A 16062-nucleotide genomic window follows, 5' to 3' on the forward strand; every position below is an offset into this window, starting at 1 on the left:
CAGAGCATAACTCCGCACGTGAATATTTCATCTCTCCTGGAATCCCCTCCACTTCGATATCTCTCTCCTCTCCCTGCACCCACACACAGATCGACCTGCTTGCGCGCAAGAGGGTGTCCGGCCTGTCTCATCCTCTTCTGCAATCACTTCAATCCCCCCTCCACACTCCCGCTTTGATTCGGCTGCCGTCCACCAATTCGCGCGCATCCTCAGCGGCTCGTGATCGCGAAGGTGCTCGTGATCCTCAGTCACGTTTGTGTCTGCTGACTTCCCCCAAAAACCCCCCCATCAACCATACAACAACCCGCCCCGCGGCCATCGAGCCAATTCATCCATCGCCTTCGAGCAGGATTATTCTCATCATTGAGATCGCCCTTACAGACCCGCGACACAAGTTCGGCGCGTTGCGACCGCACTTATCAACAAGTCGTCTCCGCGGCGCATAGTCGGTCGTGATACTCGGAAGCGACAGCCAGCCAGGTATGTGCCGCATCTCCTCACGTTACCCATTCCCCCATATCAGATCAAACCTCCAAGTCCCATTCATCCAAGTCGCTTTGCGCTGCTGCTACTGCTGCTGCTGCCGCTGCCGCCTTCTTCCATATGTCTCTTCCCACTCCCCACTCCTACCCTCGCCCTTCTCGTGCAACCATTCAGGGCCAAGTTGCCGTGGCTCCCTTTCCACGCGACCTGAAAGAGGTCACGATCCCTCGTTAGGTGCTCCAATACCCGGACATCACCGCGCCTGGCCGTACTGTTGGTCCAAACCCAGTGCGCGTCGCGCTCCTGTCACCGGGTCGCAAACACCGAACTGCTCCCTCCCTTCACTGTCACCTCACGCTGTGCAGGCAGCTCAGGCATTTGCGCTGTGCTGCAAACAATGTCTCTGTTTGCAAGCCGCGCCGGAAGCTCCAGTAGAGCGAGCTCTGTACTGTACTTCGCCAGCGCGTCGCTACAATGACCTGTCGAGCGCATCGCATCCCAGCGCCCCCAAGTCACTGAACATCTCATCTCCTGTCAGCACATGAGCAATTCAATTGCTACGTGCGACCTCAACTGCAATGACACGTGCTGACCTTGTAGGTGCGACTTTAAAGGCCACAAAAACGTTCGTCGCGACAGTACCTGTTGAGCGAACTACTGCAGCAGAGCGTTTCGAGAACCTCTATCGGCGCGAATCCCCAAGACACTCCCATTGCTTCAGGAGCGCAGTACTTCTACTCGTTGTACCTGTGCAAACCTCGGTAGAACACGTCATCTTCCACTGCGAAGAACAGCTTCAGCCTTAAAATCTAACCACCAACCCCTCGAGGTCATCTGCGCCTCCCGGAACCCTAATCGCCCACCTCCTACGAATCATATTGCAAGGCGCGTCACGAGTTATCGATGTCAGACATGGATCTCGAACATTCAGGCTTGCAGGAGGTTGCGAACGCTATGCGTGGAGACAGCATTACAGAGGGTCCTGGCCAGAAGCGAAAGCGCGACTCTGAATCAGCTGATGACATGAGACGTGGTACCAAGCGCGTTTCCCCCACTGGCAATAAGGATCAGCAGGACGGCGGTGTCGAGGCCCTACAAGATTACAACTCCCTCCACCATGGTCACCTTGATAACCATAACGGCTCTGCCGAGCATGCTTCGACCGCTGCTGCTGCGTTGGCCGGTATCTACCCTACCATGACCGTTCCTCAACCGACAGATGTCTCCTTCGCTACGCAAGGCTCCGATTCCGATCGCAACCCAGAGTCTTCCTTCATGGACAACAGTCAACAACAAGATAGCTTCATGGAGAACTCGACACCATCTGGTAGAGGCTCTGGTAACAAGCCAGCTGTTGGATCCGATGAATGGCACAAGGTCCGAAAGGACAACCACAAGGAGGGTGAGTGAGAGATAAGGTGGAAGGATTTGCACACGAAAGCTAACGAAGGATCTAGTTGAGCGACGCCGCCGAGAGACCATCAACGAGGGTATCAACGAGTTAGCCAAGATCGTCCCCGGTTGTGAGAAGAACAAGGGCTCGATTCTACAACGCGCTGTTCAGTTCATCACCCAACTTAAGGAGAACGAGACCCAAAACATTGAAAAGTGGACCCTCGAGAAGCTTCTCACTGAGCAAGCCATTGCCGAACTCAGTGCCAGCAATGATAAGTTGAAGGCCGAGTGTGAGCGAGCATGGCGAGAAGTCGAGACATGGAAGAAGACTTGCCAGAGTGCTGGTTTGGCCCCGAAGAAGGATGATGGTGCATCTACTGGAGACAATTAGAAAAAGTTACATCTCTTTCGATCAGTGGGCGGCCCTTCACAATGCAGGATCTGGGTGGGTTACGATAGGATGATACCCTGCACACGATTGACGATTTCGCCTGTCGCTGCCTCTTCATGTATCGACCTTTTTTTTGCTTCTACTTCTTTTCCCCAACCGGTGGTGGATCCATTAAGGCATTGCCAACTGCTGCTACGGCGCTTTGTGATGTTTTCTACATTACTTTCTCTTTTTTTTACTACTGGCACCAGAAAGGCAAGGGACGGATGTTTGATGACAACGAGAGTCATAGAACTAAAACATTGGGGGGCTCCTTTCACATGCTTCTGGCGCTTTTCACGAAGATTGTTCTCGGTGTCTGATACGGAGGGAGCAATTAAGCAAATCAAGAAATTCCACTAAAGTATCCTGCTTCCCCTCATGACGCGATCCGATTCTCAACCAAAAAGGTAAAGGTTTTGAACAGTGCATTATGCACGATCTCAACGCTCTGAGGCCTACTGCAGCTTCATGTGAAGCTTGTCACACGACAAGGCAGCTCGGATGGCATGCAAGGCTGGGTAGGTACATCTTCGGACCTTACTCTTCCTGTAGTACAAAGTTTTGGCTCGGGGAGTACAGAAGTTGGATGGAAGGCATGGCAATATCGAGTCGAAGTCACGGTACCTCTGCCTCTTCCTTTGCTCTGAAATCTAGATTTCTGGAGCAGGACAGGGGAGGCCGTTGACGAGTGACGTAGGGCCAATCAGGGTTCTTGCTCACAGCTGGGATTATTGAGCTTGGAGGGGTCCGATCATGATGCCATGGCATTTGCTCAAACACTAAAATAAAGCTTCGTAAAAGAAGAGAGCGTTTGGGTAATGACTGCAATTGCATTGTAGACCAAACTATGAAATGCACAATCCGTGACTGGGTACCAGAATTTAGGGGCTCGACGGCATGAACTGAGTGACAAAGCAGCTGCGCGTCAGTGGAGAAAGGGAGCCTGGCCTGCATCGTATCGGCGAAAGCTTAGCTTAAACCCGACGCAACTATTCGTTGATCAACGTTTACACTTCGAGCCTTCTTCTCACCTCACCCATCCTCACCACGACTCCCCACCTTCTCCTCTCTCCATAACCCGGCATCTCCTTCGCTCCTCTGCGAGGGTCCTTCAGTTGGGATCGAGACAATGCAGCAGCATATCCTCAGCGCCGCCTTCTCCAACTCTTCCTCCTCCTCCGACACCGCAGCCCGCCCTCCACCACTGCTCTCCACAGGTTCCTTCTCCGGCTTCCGAAGCACGATACAGCAGTTAGGATATGGGTATCTATCGTCGGTGAAGGAGGACGGACAGCCGTTATGCGGCAACGCCGAAGGATGGGGGCCGTTGAGCAAGGAACGATATGATTTCACGCCTTGCTTTATGGATGTTTGGGTCAGCACTGTGGCCGTGTATGGGATTCTGTTCGGGGCTGTTGCGGTGTGGTGGTTAGTGCGGCGGAAAACGAGGGCGGTGGTCGAGAGGGATTGGTGTTTTTGGTGTAAACATGTAGGTCTCTCCTCATTCCAGCCTTTCTCTTCCCTTTTTTCTAGTTCGAACAGGGAATGAATGGGAAGGGAAGGAATGAAAATAGGTTGCTGATGAAAGGGCAGGCGATAATTGTAGCGATTGCGGCAGCGGTGGTCCTCCAGCTCGTCTTCCAAATACTGAACTACCCTGAAGTGTGGGCGGGCGATTTCCGGTTCTGGACGAGCGTGCTAACGGTCTTGTCGCTGGGCGTTATATTCGCGATTCAGTGGCTGGAGCATACGCGGTTAAGGAATCCGAACGGGGTTGTGCTGTTCTACTGGCTGTTCTTGCTTATTGCATGGTCAGTGAAGCTACGTAGCTTGATCAGCCAACAGATATATGCCATCCATTTGCCATTCTTCGTGGCCTATTGTGTAGGTTTTGCGCTGGCGTGGGTAGAGTTTGGGCTCGAGTGGTTGGTACCAAAGAAGAAGAGTGCGTATCAGGCTCTGGAAGATGAGGATGAATGTCCCGTCGAATACGCCACCGTGTTCTCGATCCTGACATTCAGCTGGATGACGCCTATGATGCGGCATGGCTACAAGAAATACCTCATCGAAGACGACCTCTGGAACTTGGCCAAAAGGGACACCACTAAATCAACAGGAGACGCCTTCCAAAAGGCCTGGGACCACGAGCTGGAAAATAGGAAACATCCCAGTCTCTGGATGGCGATTTTCAGAGCTTTCAGCGGCCCGTACTTTAGAGGCGCTCTTTTCAAAACCGTCTCTGACACTCTGGCTTTCGTACAGCCGCAGCTTCTCCGTCTGCTCATCAAGTTCGTCACTTCATACAATAAAGGCGAAGAAGCGCAGCCAGTCATCAAAGGCGCCGCCATCGCACTGGCAATGTTCGCTGTCTCAGTAGGCCAAACCATGGCCCTACACCAATATTTCCAGCGTGCCTTCGAGACAGGGATGCGGATCAAGACCGCTCTGACTTCCGCCATTTATGGAAAGAGTCTGAAGCTTTCCAATGAAGGTAGAGCGAGCAAGAGTACGGGCGATATTGTTAATTATATGGCGGTTGATACACAGCGGTTGCAAGATCTGACGCAGTACGGTCAGCAGCTGTGGAGCGCCCCGTATCAGATTGTGCTTTGTATGCTGAGTCTGTATCAGCTGGTTGGACTGAGCATGTTGGCTGGTGTTGGGGCGATGATTCTGATGATTCCGATTAATGGGTTGATTGCGAGATTGATGAAGACGTTGCAGAAGAAGCAGATGAAGAATAAGGTATGTGTGATCAAATTTGGATTGATCTTTTCTCTTGTTACCTCTTTTGGCGCTTCTCATTTTTGGGAAGCTCAATTGCAACCATTTAGTCCTCGCTGGGGAAGAGAGCAGCATTGTTGCAAGTCCAAAATTCAGTCACAGGAAAGGGACTGATTCATAGATCACATTGCATTCTCAAAGCTTCATATTGTGGCAAACAACAACTAACTATCGAATAGGATTCACGTACAAGACTCATCGCGGAGATTATCAACAACATGAAGAGTATCAAATTGTACGCCTGGGGCAGTGCTTTCATGCAAAAGCTCAACTACGTACGAAATGACTTGGAACTGAAGACTCTCCGAAAAATTGGGGCTGCTCAGTCTGTTGCCAATTTCACCTGGTCAACGACCCCTTTCCTAGTCTCCTGCTCTACCTTCACTGTCTTCGTCTTGACAAGCGACACCCCATTGACGACCGACATTGTCTTCCCAGCTTTGACACTATTCAACCTTCTGACGTTTCCCTTGGCAATCCTGCCTATGGTCATCACGTCCATCATCGAAGCTTCCGTGGCGGTTGGCCGCTTGACCGCATTCTTCACTGCTGAAGAGCTGCAACCAGATGCTGTCATTCTGAGAGGTGCCGTTGACGAGCAAGGCGATGAATCGATTTCCGTGAAGGATGGAACTTTCTCTTGGGATAGATATGCGAACCGCAATGCACTTGAAGATATCAACTTCACTGCCGCGAAGGGCGAGCTTACCTGCATTGTTGGGAGAGTGGGAGCTGGAAAGTCGTCCTTTCTCCAAGCCATTCTTGGGGACTTGTGGAAGGTCAAGGGACAGGTCGTCATTCATGGAGCCACGGCATACGTTGCTCAACAGCCTTGGGTCATGAACGCGAGTGTGAAGGATAATATTCTCTTCGGTCATCGATATGACTCGATGTTCTATGAGCAGACAGTGAAGGCGTGTGCCTTGCTCGAGGACTTTGCACAACTGCCAGATGGCGATGAGACAGAAGTTGGAGAGCGCGGTATCTCGCTCAGTGGAGGTCAGAAAGCTCGATTGACACTTGCGAGAGCTGTGTATGCCAGAGCTGACATCTACTTACTTGACGACTGCTTGTCTGCTGTTGATCAACATGTCGGACGACACTTGATTGACAATGTGTTTGGACCCAAAGGATTGTTGAACGGTAAAACAAGAGTATTGGCCACCAACTCAATTCCCGTCTTGATGGAGGCAGATTATATCTGCATGATTCGCGAGGGCAAGATCATCGAGCGAGGGACTTACAGCCAGCTCATGGCGATGAAAGGAGAAATTTCTAGCCTGATCAAGACCGCTGGAAATCAGGAGTCTCCACTAGAATCGGAAGCCAGTTCAAGCAACTCATCAACCATCATCGAGCCTGAGCAGCTGGATGACGCCGAGAAAGAGGACGAAATGGAAGAGGCTCAAGAACGTTTGACACAGTTGCAACCCATCAGATCTTCAGGGTATGGAGTCAAGAAACGTAAAGGCAGCACGACAACTCTGCGACGTGCAAGCACAGCCAGCTTCAAGGGACCTCGAGGCAAACTTCGAGATGAGGAGGAGCCGTCATCCCGGTCAAAACAAAGCAAGGAGTTTTCCGAACAGGGAAAGGTCAAGTGGGATGGTAAGGAGAACCCGGTACCCGGTGCATCGATCAGATGTTTGATGGCTGACTACTTGCATTAGTGTACCTCGAGTATGCAAAGACCAGCAATCTGTTCGCTGTAATGATATATGGTCTCATGTTGATCGGTGGACAAACGGCTCAAATCGGTAAGCTACCTCGATCTCGACTTTCTTTTTTCTCAGGGATCTCTCCCGCGGACCGCCCCAAAATACACACCATGCAACATGTCTCAGATACTGATTGTACGCAGGGGGCAGCGTTTGGTTGAAGCAATGGGCCGAAGCCAACGGCGAGGAAGGCAAGAATCCGAATGTCGGCAAGTACATTGGGATCTACTTTGCATTCGGCATCGGGTCCGCGTCCCTCGTCGTCGTCCAGACTTTGATCCTTTGGATCTTCTGTTCCATCGAGGTAAGTGCAACCAGAGCGGTGCATCAAGCAAATGCGACTACGGAACGGAAGCTAAATTGGTGTCCCGGCACAGGCGTCCAGAAAGCTCCATGAGAGGATGGCTTTTGCTATTTTCAGGTCTCCGATGAGCTTCTTCGAAACGTGAGTTGAACCGATCCTGAGTCAGAGTGCGACTGACCGTGTTTGTAGCACTCCCGCGGGGCGAATCCTGAACAGATTCTCAAGGTTCGTGCTCCTATATTTTCTATGTCTTAATGTCCCAACATCTTAAAAAGTTCCCAAGGCTTGTTTCGGACCCTTGGGTCTGGATTCCGCCGTGGCTGTGACCCCTTCCTTTTCAGCTGCTGGGTCCAGCGATCAAGTGTGGGGGATGGCCGAGCGTGCAGGGTCGAGTCAAGCATCGGGCCTAAGACCCGGCCATCTTGCAGCCAGCTTCCCTAAATGGCGCCGGATTTGTTGGCCGGCATGCTGTGGAACTTGAACAACCCGAATCATCCTTGACACTGTTTTTACTAACACCAATCAACCAATAGCGATATTTACCGCGTCGACGAAGTAAGTTGGATCTGTGTTACCAAGCTGCTGGTTCCATATTGACCAAGATTAGGTCCTTGCAAGGACGTTCAACATGCTATTCGTCAACAGCGCGCGGGCAATATTCACGCTGGCCGTCATCTCGACATCAACCCCGGTCTTCATCGCGTTGATTGTCCCCTTGGCGGGCGTCTACTACTGGGTCCAGCGATACTATCTACGCACATCTCGGGAACTAAAACGACTCGACAGCGTGAGCCGGAGTCCCATTTATGCACATTTCCAGGAGTCGCTCGGAGGCATCACGACGATTCGGGCGTACCGACAGCAGGCCCGTTTTGCGAAGGAAAACGAATGGCGAGTTGATGCAAATCTTCGGGCGTATTTCCCCTCCATAAACGCAAACAGGTATGTTTCGCAGCGTTGCAGTTTGGCGAGCATTTCGCCGTTGCTGACATCTCGATTAGATGGCTTGCCGTACGACTCGAGTTTCTTGGTTCGATCATTATCCTCAGCGCCGCTGGGTTCGCCATCATCTCAGTGTCCACAGGAAGTGGGCTCTCTGCTGGGCTGGTGGGCCTGGCCATGTCGTATGCCCTTCAGATCACCCAATCACTGAACTGGATCGTTCGTCAAACGGTTGAAGTCGAGACGAATATCGTCTCTGTGGAACGGGTTCTGGAATATGCACGCCTGCCAAGCGAAGCTCCCGAAGTAATCCACAGGAATCGACCACCAATCAGTTGGCCTGCGTCTGGCGCAGTGAACTTCAACAACTACAGCACCAGATATCGTGAAGGCTTGGATCTCGTTCTCAAGGGCATTAATCTGGATATCAAGCCTCACGAGAAGATTGGCGTTGTTGGTCGCACCGGAGCGGGGAAGAGCTCTCTGACCCTTGCTCTGTTCCGGATCATTGAGCCAAGTGAGGGCAATATAAGCATTGATGCGTTGAACACCTCGACGATTGGGCTGCTGGATTTGCGGCGCCGACTAGCCATCATCCCACAGGATGCGGCTCTGTTCGAAGGCACGATCAGGGATAACCTGGATCCAGGACATGTCCACGACGATACAGAACTGTGGAGCGTACTCGGTAAGTTTGCTTTCCTCCGCTGGTGAGATGTGTGATGTGGCGTTGTGGTATCTGAGCGATCAGATCCTGCAAGCGGCGTGTCGTACATAGGATCCTTGCTAATGAATGCCACTCTTCGCAGAACATGCCAGGTTGAAAGATCACGTCGCCAGCATGGACGGTGGCCTCGAGACTAAGATCCAAGAAGGGTTCGTGTTCCCACTCCCTCATCACCCATTCTTTGCCACCTTCCATATCAGCCCCATCACCTCTCACCACGTCTCCGATGCCATGCAACGTCGTAGCTCGACGCTGCAAGTTCACGTTCACATGCATATATAACCCCCTCCGCCTCCGATCCCTACCTATCTCCTTTCAGTCTCACTTAGCTTCATTCATGCCCATACGCAGCATATCATTGCATTCCATTCCCTTACCTCACACAAAACTAACCACTTCCCTTACCACAGCGGATCCAATCTCTCCCAAGGCCAACGTCAACTCGTCAGTCTCGCCCGCGCCCTGCTAGCCCCCTCCAACATCCTCGTCCTGGACGAAGCCACCGCCGCCGTTGACGTCGAGACGGACGCCCTTCTGCAGAACACGCTCCGCTCTCCCTTATTCTCAAAGAGAACCATCATCACGATTGCGCACAGGATTAATACGATACTGGATTCGGATCGGATCGTCGTGTTGGAGCAGGGCAGGGTGGTGGAGTTTGACAGTCCCAAGGCGTTGGTTGAGAGGAAGGGCTTGTTTTATAAGCTGGTTCGGGAGGCGGGGTTGGTTGATGGTGTTAAGTGATTATGATGTGGATGTAGTCTTGCGTGAATGGAAAGAAAAGTTGTAGATAGATAAGGACTTGTTTGGTGAATGAAAATAGAAATTGAGTGCTTCATGTCACTGCCATGGCTCTTTGAAATGCGGCTTGAGAAGCTCCTGCTTGTGTGAGAGAGAGAGGATTGCCTTTCACTTTGGTGGGCTTGAGTTGGGGTCCCACGGTGTATGTGGTGCTGAGAGTGGTGTTGTTGTACTTTGTAAAGGGGGTCGTTTGGCGTTCTTTTGAGATGAGATGAATTAGATGGGCATGAGCTTCGATTCATAACTGGATACGAACGAAGAAGGGCTTTGGATGGAAGCTTAACGGGGACAGGCGAGAGCCGGGGGTGCTCTTGAGACGGGGAAATGAGTTAGGAGGGGTGAGAAAGATAGCGGGGTATTGTTTGGATGCTGGATGCTGTGCCTTTGGTGTGGCTGTGCATAGGAGAAGACAATTTAGAACCCAGGAAAGGAACAAGGATGATTGAGATATGGTTGCCGGATTCACTGAGCAGGGAAATATATTACCGGCGTACTAGGATTTCAAGGTCCGGGGGGTAGAGGCTAGGAAGTGAAAGGCGTTGAGTTGGTATGTGAAAGTGGAAGAGAGTAGATGGCTGATGGAAGGAGGGGAGGAGGCTTGGTTTCATGGCGGGGAATATACGAGGGTGATTGAACATGCTGGGTATCCCGGCACTTCGGCAACAGCCATGGGTTACACAGATTGAATCTGGGCGTGCTCGATTGAGTTTGCAAGGTTTGGAAGCCGATTGGGAGGAGCCGGGGTGATGGACACAACAGAAGCAAGTTTCTGGATTCTAGACCGGACTGTTTCTGGTTGTGCTTGAGTAAGTTATGATGTCATTGAGGCCAACTGTTTTTGAGCTGGTGATCTGGAGAACTCCGTAGTGCGGTGTTGGTCAGGGGGTAGGTGGCCGTGAGGCGAATGAGGAAAAATGGATGTGCATGGTGGGAGGAGGGGTGTGACTTCGAGGGAGGCCGAATGCTTTCCCCGTACAGAGGTCGCGGGAGCTCAAAGATTTGTCAAGGGACGGAAGGGCCTGGTGATGCTCGTGAGGTCGGCTACTAGGTAAGATGGGGGAGGTGAAGACCTTCGAGAAGACTGTGCCACATGTTGCATGCACTGTCATGCATATGAACTCGTGTTGTCCTTGCTGATATATTCCGGCTTACGGGAACCTGGAGTCTAATTGGCGCCTAGAAGAAATAGCTCATTTGGCCCTGGGATAGGAGTGGATCACCGGATGTAAATCTGTGCTGGATATGCAGTAGCTGGAAAGTGTGTTTTGGATTTCGATCCGGGAAACTTCATTTCAAATAGAGGGAAGCTTCGTCAAATGGAGGCGAGACGAAGATCCGGTGAGGAAGACGGGATGCAGATGTGCTGGACAGCCAAGGCACTGTCGAGATATCTAGTCTGCATGTGAAAGGGTCCTTCGATCGTGTCGTACGACGTGGGTGGAAGCTTCCGACTCCGCGCTATGGGTGAGTGGACTGTTCCAAGATATGTGCGTGCAAGGAAAGTAGGGTCGTCATTGGGTACCAGGTCCAGGGTGGTCTGAGTTTGTGTAACGGATGGTTGGGGAGGATTCGTTGGGTTTCCTCGTGTTGGATGAAAAGGGGTGGCGTGATTGATGCTGGATATTTTGGGACGTCCTTGGGGTGGATGAGGAGATCTTTGGATCTTGTGAGGGGGTGTTCGCGAAATATTGAGTAAGGGTTCGCATTGCGAAGGAAAACTGCGTCTGGCGTACTGCGCTAGGGCTGAGAAGGAACCGCTTCGCCGTCCTCCTGAGTTACTGTGACAACGCTCACTTTGAACGAATCGCTCCAGATCTGCATCAAGAGCCGCGAGAAGCAAAATCTTTTGCAGGCATCCAGCTCCCCTGCATCATTGACCCGAAGGGCCAGCTTCTTCATCCGGAGATACGTCATCACAGCCCAGGGCCACATGAGAAGATAATTTAAGGCAGTTGCTGATCCATGTTCTTTTGCCAACGAAAAGGACAGCTCCAGACCATCTGCCACATGGCTCATGTACCCCACCACCCCACGAACCGTCCCCAAGATTGAGAGTCAAGCCTTGAAGGATGGCACGACTGGTGGCTTGAGATGTCACACGATACTGGTCCCAGGTAGATTTTTTTTTCAATACTGCTTGAGGCTTGAGAAAATGATGGGCAAATGGCTTGCTTCTACGAAGCTGAAAAGGGTAAAATCCCAAGGACTGAGACACCACGCCTTGAACTGGCGTATGCAAAGACAGCAGAAGATTTATCAGCGACATCCGGGATACAGTGAGTGGCCACATGTCTGTCCGACTCGCGAAAATCACACCAAAAACGGCCAAAACGCCTCCTTTAATTTTTCAAAAATCTAGCGCCTTCTTAAATTAAAATAATAATACTTTTAACCCACGATCAATAATTACTTCTTATTACATATACTCAAATATAGGTCTCTTTGAGGTTTATCTCTATGTATAATATAACTTATTAATTTTCACTTTTTGATTTTCTCGATTTTCTCGCTTATTTACATAGTAAATCCGCGAAGTTATAAAAGTGCTCAGTATTATTTGATTTTATAGCCTGAAAAGGGATAAAATGCAAAATTCTAAGTAAGTAGAAGTGTGTATTTAGTAAATCTGGCTTAAATCCAAGAATCTAAGGTAAATATAAGAATGCTGTCCGGCCAAAACTGCCCAGGGCAATATAGGCGTTTTGGTGTAAAACAGCCCAATCGGACAGACATGTGGCCACCCACTGTAGCCTCTGTCTTGCTAGGGCATTTGTCTGAAATGGTTTAGTTAAACTCGAGGGATTACACATTTGGCTCAACTAGTTTATTAATATAATTTATAGGTTCAAAATATTCTAGAAAGCCGCGAACTCGAACGTTTTAATATAGTCTGCTTACTTAAGCATTTATATAAGCCTCTTAATACAAAATGTTATAATAGAGCTAAATAAAATTTATTCTTTACAATTTTTAAGAAGTAAAATCTTATTTTTAAAAATAATTATTATAAAGTCTTAATTTAAGTATATAAAAAAAATACTTTTATTATTTTATTAGCTTGTAATTAGTAAGACTTTTATAAGATATAATATTCTTATTTTATAATTATAGGTTTTTTTTATAAAAAAACCCCCCCTTTTTAAATTATTAAATCTTTAGTTTTATATTTATTACTTTTCTAAGAAATACTAAAGTTACTAAGTTATAATAGAAGAATTATTAAGCTTAATTAAGGACTAAATTAATATCCGGTATACCCGGTGGTCCAGTATTACTAAATTAGATAATAGGAAACTGGGAATTGCGCGGCCAAACGCATCTATTGGGCACAACTACGCTCGCTACTCCTGCCACACGAAGTCCTCATCCCGGGCGCAAACATGAATCAAGTAGGTAAACTTTCGTAGCAGTCTCAAATTTCAAGTCGGGAGCGCAAAGGAGAGACACGGATATACGAGTTCTGATGCTGACAGCAAGCCTCATCATGCAGCGCACTACTTTGGGGAAGACTTGACTACCTTGTGTAGCAAGACGAGACGGGGCTGGTCCTCCTGAAGCCCCTGCCTTTCGTTGCTTTTCTCACTGCCGACACTGCATCGGCTCGAACAGTTTGTGGGGTTGGAAGTAGCCAAGTTAAGACGCACCAAGAGCCGCAACGCAGCACCACTATCTTTTGAATACCGGAGCACTCTAGGAATTATGTTCTGGTCTGTGGTTTAGGCCAGTACTTGTCTCTGAGGTAGGACATCGTGTCTTGGCAACGGGTAGATCCGCGAGATCTATTGCCCGTTGTCAATTTGTGAGAAGTGACTCCTCATCACGGACTGTACTAAGGAACAAAACGGGACAAGTCTCGACGACGAACTGCATCTTTGGTGGCCTTGTCCTGTTGCTTCATTGGCCCGGGGAAGATCTTGATGGCCCCGAGATACCTTTTATCCATGTTGTGCGACCCGCAGCTGTACGCCCACCGATGAATGGATAAGGGCAGATAAGAGGCAAACCCCTTCGAAGAAAGACGGAAAGAAGCCGCATCAAATTTGTACATGAAGCTATCCTCAACTTAAACACTTGTCATTTGGGTAGCTGACAATATCTCGGCAAAATGGAATTATAATAAGAGGATTAAAGCAGTTCAATGTCCACTCAGACCTCGCTAAGAAAGCCCAACCGGGTTCTCCTCGAACTTAGAATAGGGGAATCGGATCCGGCATTTGGGACCAACAAGCGCCACATCCATGGAGAGCAGCGCTGTGCCGCCAGCATACACCTGTCAGGAATCATCTTTGTGTTAGATATTGGGAAACAGCGAACAGTGCTGAGCGAATGCGGCTCCAGCAGGGGACCGGTTCTCTCGTATCATGTAGTGACTGAGAGACAGTGATCGGCATCGACGGCAGGGCACCCCTCGCTGCCCTTCCCGTTGTGCTAGCACTCTTGCTTGGCATCTACTTTGGTCACTTTCAAAGAAAATCAAACACTACTTGGATACCATGGCAAAGCGAGCATGTCAAGGGGCTTCTAGTGTTCGACGGGAAGCCTTAAACGTGCTCAGCCAGGGGCGGGGTCTAGTACAGCACTCGCCACTCCGAGAGGGTCGTACTGTATGGACCAGCAGCAACACCACACCTGGGCAATGCCGCTCCCTCCTGGAGGTTGCCCAGCTCACCCCCTCAGTCACTGCTCACGCTCACTACTCACTGCTCGCAGCCCACTTCCCACCCAAGCCGGCACTGCGGAGCTCCCTGCACTGGAACCTTTTGGTATGCACTCGCTGCATTGCGCCTGGCGTCATGCAAAATTGCGTCCATCTGCCGCCGGTTCCGCCCAGAATACAAAAGTATCAGGTCAGCAGCGAATTCCCTCTGCTACCGACACTGTCCCATTGGAACGCGCCATCCGGTCGGTCAGAGGACGGATGTAAGTATCATGGCCGCGAATTCGAGGCATCGATCAAACCCCCACGATTTCCCCACGTCAGTCCTGCTCTCACCCAGAAAGTACAGTAGTTCCCGTTGTACCGGGCTGGTACAGTCTGTTTTCGGTCCTCGAATCACGACGCCCAAACAGTATCTGATACGATCCAAGGGTAATATCGACGTCAACCTATCGACCCTGGATCTTCAACCCCTCCTTCTCGACACGGCACACCCCTGGCGCACCACAAACCAAAATTGACGAGAGCCCAGAACTGCTGAAAAAAAGTAAAATACGACGGATGTGGAGACGTTGGACGCCGGCAGCCCCCTCGCCGAGTGCAACCGGCCATGAATGCAACATCACTCAATCTCTGCGGGGTCTGGTCCAGGTTCAGGAACCCAGGGTTGGCAGTGCTTGATAGACAGATGGAAACGCCCATCGCTTCCTTGCGTTGCCCGTGCTGCCGTCCATGTCCATCCTCCACTGGCAATGTGGATTGGGCTCCTGTCCGCTAAGCTCGATTGGTGGGCCGCAGGTCCTCAAGCATCAAGCAGACCCAGGCTGCTGGTAGGTGCAGCCTTGGTAAATTGTTGCTCGCTGCTTCAAACAGCAGTTGAGTGCGTTGTATCACAGCGGCAGGCGGTGCTCCAATTGTGGCACGACATGCCCAGAACGCACTGCGAGCGGGCTATCTTCATGCACTCTGTTCGCATTTCGCGTCACAGGCTACTCCGTACAGCAGCAGCGCACAACAGCAGCGGCCAGAGATTCTTCCAAGGCCCAGTCGAACACATCGCCTCCCCCGCCTAAGCCTGACCCTGACCTGCGCCTGCCCCCGGCGTCCGCCCCTCCCCCTTGTCTGTTTTCCAAGCCTTACTGCGACCTTACCTACCTTGCTCTCCGCTGCAGCCTTCTGCCACACTGGTGATTTGCGTTATGGATGTGCCTTTCAAGGCGGGCCTGCTCCGGCTGTATATATAATTTCGTACATTCTCGGTCTCGCTGTGACCTGCACGCTGCTGCGACGTTCATCTGAACATGGCAAGATCTGTCACTTTCCCCCCATTCTATCGAAAGATTGATCTGAGCGTCATCGGTACCTTATGATCAGGCACACGCCGCCGAAACCCCCATCGATCTCTTCCCCCTCGAACATCGTCCTCACTCTCTGCCACGGACCAGCAGTTCAGTCCTGGTCTACGACAGAGGTCTCACGCGAGTGCCCCCAGCCAGCCAGCCAAGTCTCGCCTCGTTTGGTTGATCCAGATTTGCCCGCGCGCCCCCAAACGGGCCCTATAAACCACATCCTATCTCACAAGACGCTGCGAAGCATCATCGACTACTGCCGGCTTCCGTACAGTTGTAATAGCGGCGGATGTCTTACACCCGTCCCTGCTCGGGAGCGTGTGATTTTGGAGGGGTAAGGCAATCAAACACAAAACATTCAAGTCAAAAAGCATTCCACAACCCCAGCCCAAGCCAAAAGGCTGCGCACCGGCACCACCCGCTTTTCGAGCTCAACCTTTTCTGAGTCCCATATCCTCGTTTCTCACAC

At 50.8% G+C, this 16062-nt stretch overlaps 4 protein-coding genes across 4 annotated transcripts; 3 read left to right on the top strand and 1 right to left on the bottom strand.

The window, feature by feature from the left end:
* The first annotated feature begins 306 nt into the window (after positions 1-306).
* On the top strand, positions 307-1207 carry K444DRAFT_122601 (uncharacterized protein). The gene has a single exon (XM_024870397.1). The coding sequence runs from the start codon at positions 483-485 to the stop codon at positions 1026-1028; it is 546 nt and encodes a 181-aa protein (XP_024743529.1). The 5' UTR covers positions 307-482; the 3' UTR covers positions 1029-1207.
* Positions 1208-1386: 179 nt separating this feature from the next.
* K444DRAFT_516990 (uncharacterized protein) lies at positions 1387-2269 on the top strand (the record flags this gene model as incomplete). The annotated part of the gene is made up of 2 exons (XM_024873729.1): positions 1387-1885; positions 1941-2269. The coding sequence occupies 2 exons, from the start codon at positions 1387-1389 to the stop codon at positions 2267-2269; spliced, it is 828 nt and encodes a 275-aa protein (XP_024743530.1).
* A 637-nt stretch (positions 2270-2906) lies between these two features.
* On the top strand, positions 2907-9530 carry K444DRAFT_639717 (uncharacterized protein; the record flags this gene model as incomplete). Its single annotated transcript, XM_024884406.1, has 13 exons — positions 2907-2931; positions 3502-3800; positions 3905-5056; positions 5275-6703; positions 6766-6852; positions 6957-7117; positions 7191-7258; positions 7307-7342; positions 7651-7672; positions 7725-8059; positions 8119-8747; positions 8869-8935; positions 9197-9530. 13 exons carry the CDS (start codon positions 2907-2909, stop codon positions 9528-9530), a joined length of 4644 nt encoding a protein of 1547 aa, XP_024743531.1.
* Positions 9531-11375: 1845 nt separating this feature from the next.
* On the bottom strand, positions 11376-12034 carry K444DRAFT_122641 (uncharacterized protein). Its single transcript, XM_024870398.1, has one exon. It carries the CDS (start codon positions 11875-11877, stop codon positions 11458-11460), a length of 420 nt encoding a protein of 139 aa, XP_024743532.1. The 5' UTR covers positions 11878-12034; the 3' UTR covers positions 11376-11457.
* Positions 12035-16062: the final 4028 nt, after the last annotated feature.

Source organism: Hyaloscypha bicolor, assembly GCF_002865645.1.
Source record: "Hyaloscypha bicolor E unplaced genomic scaffold K444scaffold_13, whole genome shotgun sequence".
Taxonomy (NCBI): domain Eukaryota; kingdom Fungi; phylum Ascomycota; class Leotiomycetes; order Helotiales; family Hyaloscyphaceae; genus Hyaloscypha; species Hyaloscypha bicolor.

Excerpts from the sequence above, each read along its gene's own strand:
- K444DRAFT_122601 (XM_024870397.1), top strand. The coding sequence starts at position 483 with ATGTGCCGCATCTCCTCACGTTACCCATTCCCCCATATCAGATCAAAC.
- K444DRAFT_122641 (XM_024870398.1), bottom strand. The coding sequence starts at position 11,877 with ATGTGGCCACTCACTGTATCCCGGATGTCGCTGATAAATCTTCTGCTG.